An 8,742-nucleotide genomic window follows, 5' to 3' on the forward strand; every position below is an offset into this window, starting at 1 on the left:
ATTCTCTACAACTCTCCCCCACTTAATATTTGACTCCGTTCAAATAAAAGAAAAAAAATCTAACTAAAACTAAGCTAAGCGAAACATTGAAAAAAAATTGAAACTGAAAAACATACATGATAGATAACAATAAAATCTGCAATACATGTACTTCAACTTGACATAATAAATCAAATAAAAGTAATAAAAGATTTTCAAATACATGTACAATAATATCAATAAACAAAAAGCATTAATAAAAACAAATCCGATTGTACATCTGTGAATAATGTAAACCAAACAATAAAGACATAATTGACAATAAAATTCATATTACACATTCACAGTTAAGCATAAGTTCACATATTTACATTTAAGTCAGTAACAATAGATTTAATCCTTTAATTCGACAATTCTCACATTTTGATTACGAAAGTGTTCTGGCACTTCATTTAAAATGTCAGTCGCAAATCTCACAAGGTCCACTTCATCAGGATTCACAGTTTCGGAATGTGAGATTTTGGTATCACGAACAATTTCCGAGTTACCATCACTATGATAGGTGGTTTTCTTTGTCATTTTTAGTATTATTGTTTCCGTCACTGTTGTTGAATTTGGCATCGATTCCGCAACGCTATTTTCCGATTCACTAGATTCGTTGAGGTTTGAATGCACATCCTCACTGCCATTTGAAATGTCTTCTAAAAACGCATTTACTTTGGCGTTGTTTGTTGAGTTCAAAAGCTCCTGTTCTAACCCGGATCCAAGGACGGCCAATCTTCATCTTCACTGACTGGATCATACTGTGTTGACGGACGCGGTGGCGAGTTGACAGGAGTAATGTCCTCATACATTGCGCTAATGAAAACTGCCTTCTTAGCCTCGTTTAGTTCCTCCTGCGACATCTTCTTCTTCTTACTAAGTTTTATTTCGTTTCCCGCATTTTTGTCAGAAAGTTTATGACAACTTTGTAAATGTCTTTAAGGCTGAAATTTCTTGAAAATGGACGTTGGCAATACGAACAGTTCACAATTAGTTGGTCCAAATGGTTTTCTCTGATGTGTCGTTGTAAATTATCTTTTCTTATAATATTTCTTCCACAAAATTCGCACAGCATAGCATCTCAAAAGATTTTCTTAGAATTGTCACAACAAGTAGCGCTTTGGTAATTTTACTTCACGGCCCCTGCGTGTCAAGGTGGTGGTAAGCTGCGACTCCTGATTCACGTTCCTTTCATCCTTCTGAAGTTTGGTCGTTTCCGTACGGGGTGTCGAGACACTTGGGTCGGTCTGGTCGGGGAGCGGCAGACTAGAAACGTCAGGGTCTTCTGGATCAGCATCATAATTAACACCTGATAAAGTTTTACTGCCGTGGTATATCGTTTAAGGTTGTCTGAGTGAATGATAACGGGTTTCGAATTTTCCGAGTGTTTAATCAGGTATAATACATCTGATAGTCTTTTTGTAACACTCCACGGTCCAGTCCATTTTCTAGCCAATTTTTGTTTCGTTCCTTCCACAATTTTTGGTTGACTACGGCGCACAAAGTCTCCAATTTCATACGTTATTTCTTACGACGGCGTATTCGTGCCATTTAAACAATGTAGAAATATTTTTTTAAATCGTTTGTACGATTTACTAAATCGTACAAACGATTTACTAAATCGTTTGTACGATTTAAAATTTAGTAAATCGTTTGTACGATTTAGTAAATCGTTTGTACGATTTAGTAAATCGATTTAGTAAATCGTTTGTACGATTTAATAAATCGTTTGTACGATTTAATAAATCGTTTGTACGATTTAATTTAGTAAATCGTACAAACGATTTATTAAATCGTACAAACGATTTGTTAAATCGTACAAACGATTTACTAAATCGTACAAACGATTTAGTAAATCGTACAAACGATTTAGTAAATCGTACAAACGATTTAGTAAATCGTACAAACGATTTACTAAATCGTACAAACGATTTAGTAAATCGTACAAACGATTTAGTTAATCGTACAAACGATTTAATAAAAAAATTCTACATTGTTAAAATGGCACGAATAATTTTCGTATATTTCTGTCAAAATTTCGCTTCTGTCTCTCGGAATTAATTTTCATTGTTTCCCTCGCTAATTGATGAATTTCGATTAATTTGTTTTCTAAGTTGCGCACATATTCTGCGTCATTGACTTCGGCATCACTGTTTGTTAGATCTTTTTTCAGTCATGAGATTCAGTGGTAATTTTGCTTCTCTTCCAAATACCATCCTATGTGGTGACAAACCCGTAGTTTCGTGTGGCGTAGTATTGTATGCCAGAACAATCCCATCTATATAACGATCCCAGTCCGTCTGGTTTGAACATATGTATTTGGATAACATTTCTTTTATCGTTCGATTCAGTCGCTAAACCATTCCATCTGATTGCGGGTGATATGGGGTTGTCCGGGTTTTATTAATCTGGAATATCCGACACAAGCCTTGGAATAAGTTACTCTCAAATTGTCTCCCTTGATCCGAATGAATTTCATTTGGGCATCCATAACGTTTAATCCAGCCCTTAAACATCACTTCAGCAACTGTCTCCGCTTCTAAATTTACCAATGGAAAAATCTCCATGAATTTGGTAAAGTAATCAGCCACTACTAACAAGTAAGAATATCCTTTGTCCGATTTTGGAAAAGGTCCAGTAATATCAATTGCTATCCTTTCAAACGGTTCACCACTGAAATATTGCTTCATGTAGGATCTTTTCTTTCTAGGTGGATTTTTTCTCTCCTCACAAATATCACAGGATAACACATAATCATGCACACTTTGTCGCATTCTTGGCCAATAATAACGCGAATTTCGCACTTTTGCAAGCGTTCTCTTTTCTCCCATATGTCCAGCACTATTAGAATCATGTAGTTGCCACAGAATAACACTTCGTAATTTCCGCGGAACACATATTTTGTAATCCTCATTTTCTGGATTTATCCAGCGAACACACAATATTCCACGATCCATATACAACAAATCCCATCTGGAAAACCAAAATTTACACTCAGAATTTTCACAAGATATCACTGATAATGGGGGTTTCTCGCCTTTTTTTAGCCACTGAATTATAATCCGCATTCCGTTATCTTCGTGTTGATGTTTTTGAATGTTCTGAGTATCTAATGATTCTGTTGGTTGATTCCTAGCTTTTGCTCTATTAGGTCTGTTAGCTCTCTTCCTTGTACTTCTTAATATTGGCGCACAGTCACTGACATTAACACTAAAAAGTCTTTGAAGAGCAAACACGTCCTCTTCTTCTTTCATTGCGTTAGACTTTTCCCGTAATTCACTAACATGAGAGAATTTGTCACTATCACTATTTGTAGACTCACGCTTGCACTGTCTACAAGTTGAATCACACGGAATTCTAGACATGGCATCTGCATTTCCATGTTCCTTTCCAGATCGGTGTTCAATTCTGAAGGTATATGGTCCTAGTTGTTGAAGCCACCTTGCCATCTGACCCTCTGGTTCTTTTATTTTATGCAACCACACTAGTGACCCGTGGTCAGTCCGTAATAAGAATTCTCGTCCTAGTAAATAATGCTTAAATTGTTTGATGAAATATACTACTGTGAGCATTTCTTTCCTTGTAACACAGTAGTTTTTCTCTGAGTTAGACAGGACACGACTTCCATAACAAATAACAACTTCTCTACCATCTTGTATTTGTGACAGGACTGCTCCAATAGCATCATTGCTAGCATCTGTATCCAGTATGAATTCACATCCATTTACATCCGGATAACCAAGAATTGGGGCTGACACAAGTTTCTCCTTTAGTAATTCAAAGGCTTCCGTACATTCACTAGTCCAGTTCCATGTACTATTTTTACCGGTAAGGGCGTGTAAACACTTTGCTATTTTAGCAAATCCTTGGATAAATCTACGATAATATGCTGCCAATCCAAGAAAACTTCTGAGTTCAGAGACATTCTTGGGTACTTTCCATTCTTTTACTAAGGTAATCTTGGACGAATCGGTCTTTATTCCTTCTTGAGATACGACATGTCCTAGGAAATTCACTTCCTTCTGGAAAAAGTTGCACTTCTTAGCCTTCAGTTTTAAATTTGCCTCTTGTAATCGATCAAGTACTAAGTTTAAATTTTCTAGATGTGTATCAAAGTCACGGCTGTGAACTATGATATCGTCGAGATATAACACTGATATTCTTCACTGTAGTCCGCTCAAAACTTTTTCAATAACACGTTGAAAAGTAGCCGGTGCATTGCACAGTCCGAATGGCATTACTGTGTATCGATATAATCCTCCACGGGGGGTAGCAAATGCTGTTTTCTCTTTATCACCCTTGTGCATGGGAATTTGGTGGTACGCCATGTTTAAGTCTAACGACGAAAACCACGCAGATCCAGCTAAGGAATCAAGATCATCTGCTACTCTTGGGATTGGATAAGCATCCTTGATGGTGTTTGCGTTTAGCTTCCGGTAGTCTACACATAGTCTCCAGCTCTTATCTTTCTTCTGTACTAAGACAAGAGGAGATGACCAAGGACTATTAGACTTTTCAATTAGCACTTGTTCTTCCAGTTTCTTGATCTCATTATCCATAACCTCACGTTTAAAGATCGGGACTCTTCGTACAGTATCTTTAAAAGGTATTTCTTCTTTCAACTTTATAAAATGTTCTCCAACACGTGCCCTCTCAGCTGGTTTACTCGGGTCAGCAAATCCCTCTACCCGACTCAGGAGAAAATCTTTAAATTTCTTTGTTTGCTCTTCAGTCAAATGTTCACATCCCTCAGTGAACACTGGCTCAAGGAAATCTGGCAATTTCCTATTTGTTGTCTCATCCACACTACACACATCTGTAAGGTTGGCAGAAGATGAAACACTCTCAACTGGTTCAACGAATGCTACGGCCGTATTCTCTTTTACTCGTACTTCCTGCTCAAATGGATTAAATACTCGTAAATATATGCAATCTTGTTTTGCATCCAAATTCACAAGCACATGAGCAACTGCTAATCCATGGCTAAGTACAAAATTCTGCAAGGGCACTACAATTCCTATTCCTCCTCCTGGTCCTGAGTAAACTCTAGCTTTAATAATTGCCTCATGATGTGGTGGAATTACACAGTCTTCTATGGAAAACACATGAGATCCTTGTAAACTACTATCTGATACGCATTTCAGGATACAAAAAGTATTGTCAAAGTTCCACTGACATTTGTACTTTGTTATGAAATCCAGTCCAAGTAAATTTGTTTTAACACCTCCAACAAATACGCGAAATATCACACTAAACCCAGCAAATGATATCAACATTTTCGCTGTTCCTAAAATACGCAAGTTATTTCCATCAGCAGCTTGAAACTTCTTCTTTGCTAACTCAAGTACTGGTCGTTGTTCTGGAAGAATGCTGTAGTAGGCATCTTCTGTTATGAACGTATTAATGGCTCCTGTGTCTAATTTCCATTCTAATGGTGCTCCTTCTATAAACCCTTTTAACCTCATTCCAGATTCTCCACGAATGTGTATGGTTTTTGAGTTTCATCCCCATAAGAATGATAATCCAGGTCCTCTATAATATCTGTTTGTGTTGCCACAGTTACTGACGGTGTTGTCTCACTATCAATTTCCTTAACATCACGATATTGTAGATTAACAGTACAAGGCCGCTTCCTTAACTTTGCTGACGCATGGCCTACTGCCTCGGCTGACTCGCGTTTAAAGGCTCCCTTACTTCACGTTTACTTTGGTTAAGTGTATTATTCGGACAGTCCTTTAGTAAATGTCCTGTGGAATTGCATCTGTAGCATCGCTTCACTTGTTTAGAACTACCTCGCTCTGGATGGTTATTCTTGTTGACAATTCTTGAATAAGAATTACGAATATCATAAACAGGTCTTTCTACTCTTCTTTCTTTCATCTTCAGGTTTTCAGTCATTCGTATACATTCTTCTTGCATAGCCGCAGTAACTGCATCTTGAAGACTTGCAGGTCTGGTGCGCTTAACAGCTAGACGGAAATCCTCATTGTCAGAACAGTTATCCATGAAGGTCTTGAGACTAGCCTCCTCAACATACTCTCTATTATTTGGATGGGCTCTCCTCAATAAATCAGCAATTGACTGGCCAAAATCACGGAATGACTCTGTTTTCATTTTTCGACGCATCTTAGCTTCTGCAATATAGCTTTCCTTCATGACTCTATCACCAAATCTGTGATCCATATTTTCCACCAATGATTCGTAACTCTGTAGTACGCTATCTGGTAAACCATAAGCAAATGTTTCTGCTTGACCACGGAAAGTTGTCATTAGTACTCGTCGTTTCATATCTGTGGACCATCTATTCAAAGTAGATATATTTTCGAAGTAGCGAATAAATTCACTCCATACATCAGTGCTATCACCTTTAAAAATTCGTTTAATTTGAACATTTAACGATTTGGCGCTTTGTTCACTCGTCAGTACCAGTTGATCAGTTTCCGGGGCAAAGTTCCTTGAAGAACTATTAGGCTGTAGTCTCCTTATTCCGGAAAGGTACTCGACACTACGATGATCCTTCCACATTTTCCACACAGCACTTACTAGAATCGCGAGAAGAACTAAGAACAATGATATCACCAGAACTTCTCTCGTAAGGCAATACAGTAGATATCCCGGAAAATAATGGTAAACAGTAATAATCACTAGCACACACAGTAAAATCACAGTAGTCCATAATCTCAGGAAAGAACTCCATCCGGAATCCTTATTTTCCAAAGATTTGCAATGAATGTTGTTCTCATACATTGCTGTAGATTCATTGTATTCTGTAGGTAGAATAGGTGATGGTGATTCCTGATCAAATTCTGGTAAAAGTCTGCGTCTTGCTGTTGATCCTGGCGTTTTTGGTGAGGTTCCTACTTGTAATCCAGGTGTGCTGGCTGAGGGTACATTACCAGTTAATTCCATATCTCTCGGTGAAAACGTCGTGCGTTCCCCTCCAAACATAATGTTGAGAATTAATACAATGGCGATTCTCACTTTTCACAAACATTACATAGCAGTTTGGACACTCTTTTCGGAGGTTAACATTAACACTTCCAATTAACACAAAATTTCCGGATTCATCTAAATCATATACGTTGACATAACTCATTTTTGCGAATGCACTAACGGTATTCCACATTGCCACAACGAGGACAGGAAAATCGGAACACTGAGGTTGCACATTTTTCACACTCCATTATAACTTTGTTTTTGGCTTTAGATTTAGAGAATGTGTGATCACATCTGGTACACTTTAAATCGTAAATTTCCAAGTCCACAAAATATTTCACATACCCAACTCCATTTTTCTTAATAGTATAATGTTTCACAAATGAAAATTTTTCCATTTTTCAATTTCACTGAAATTATCCAATTCATTCACTATTTTGAACGGTCCGTAAAATCCATGAATTTAAATCCATATGAATCTCACAAATCCACATGAATCAACACGGATCCCACCGCTGGCCACCAGTTGTGGCGCAGGCCGAGCTGCAGGGAAGTCGGCTTATACTGCCGAGTGTCTACATATTTATTGTCCGAGCGGTTTTTCCCTTAAGTTCCAACTTTCCTTAGTATTGTGCTGAATGATAAGTCCGTATTAAACAACTGTTAAAGTTCACTAATTTATTTACATGTCTACACACAATATTTACACACACACATAGTCCACATTTCACAGTAGAAATAAATGTAAAACAAGCTAATTCAGAGAATTCGTGTCCCCCGTTTAGGGAAAAAGTCGGATCCCCCTGACTGAATTTGTAGAATTATTAAATGTATACATGTATACTGAAGCAAATAAAATACAAGTATGTCAATATGCATATAAAGATTTGATTGCTTATTCTTTATTATGTGTATAGAAGATTCTTTTTATATGGAATATTTATCACACTGTATTGATGATTTTATACCTCATAAATTTTTCATTTCACATGCTGAATACTATCATTTAGTAAAAAAAAAAAAAAAAAAAAGAAAAAAAAAAAAAAGAAAAAAAAGAAAGGAGCGGCCGAGATTCGATCCCGGGACCTCTCACATTTGAAGTGACATAACCACTAGACCACGGAATCGCTTTACACGATGTGAAGCATATGCAGAACTGAAGTCACATACATGTATATATTCATATTTTCATGTTCGGTATTCTCAAAATTTTACACAATCCATGGTGTTTTATTTATTTAGCCTTTATCAAACAGTTCTAATAGATGTAATAAGAACATAAAGTCCGCCGAGAACCTGTTTTATACGCAATAACTCTCCTCATGCCCCTGCGCTAAAAATAGCGACATGTAATACTATAAATACTAATAAAACAAACGGGGCGGGGCACTTTGAGAGGGGCGAGATACGTCCTAGGGAGTTTTGGTATAAAATTACATTGCATAAGCTCAAAATCTTCTTAAAATATCGCCGGGAAATGATAGTGTTACACACAGACAGAATGTGTAAATTTACGACCTTGAACTTTGACCTTTTGACCTCAAAATCAATAGGGATCTTCATTAGGCCACAGGGAGTTGTTACGTAAAATTTCATTGCAATAGCTCAAATGGTTCTAGAGATATCGTGTGGAAACGAAAGTATTATAACAGACAGAATTTGCTTATTTATGACCTTGACCTTTAACCTTTTGACCTCAAAATCAATAGGGTTCTTCTTCAGTCCATAGGGAGTTGCTATGCTAAATTTAATTGCAAAAGCTCAAACGGTTCTCGAGATATCGCG

General features: G+C 37.1%; 1 protein-coding gene across 1 annotated transcript; it reads right to left on the bottom strand.

Moving 5' to 3' along the window:
* Positions 1-372: 372 nt before the first annotated feature.
* On the bottom strand, positions 373-884 carry LOC134268629 (uncharacterized). Its single transcript, XM_062750885.1, has 2 exons — positions 737-884; positions 373-680 (listed from the first exon to the last, which is right to left on the bottom strand). The coding sequence occupies exons 1-2, from the start codon at positions 882-884 to the stop codon at positions 373-375; spliced, it is 456 nt and encodes a 151-aa protein (XP_062606869.1).
* Positions 885-8,742: the final 7,858 nt, after the last annotated feature.

The sequence above is a fragment of the Saccostrea cucullata genome, unplaced genomic scaffold (assembly GCF_032062105.1).
Source record: "Saccostrea cucullata isolate Sc308-1 unplaced genomic scaffold, CSIRO_AGI_Scuc_v1 ctg9219, whole genome shotgun sequence".
Lineage (NCBI taxonomy): Eukaryota > Metazoa > Mollusca > Bivalvia > Ostreida > Ostreidae > Saccostrea > Saccostrea cuccullata.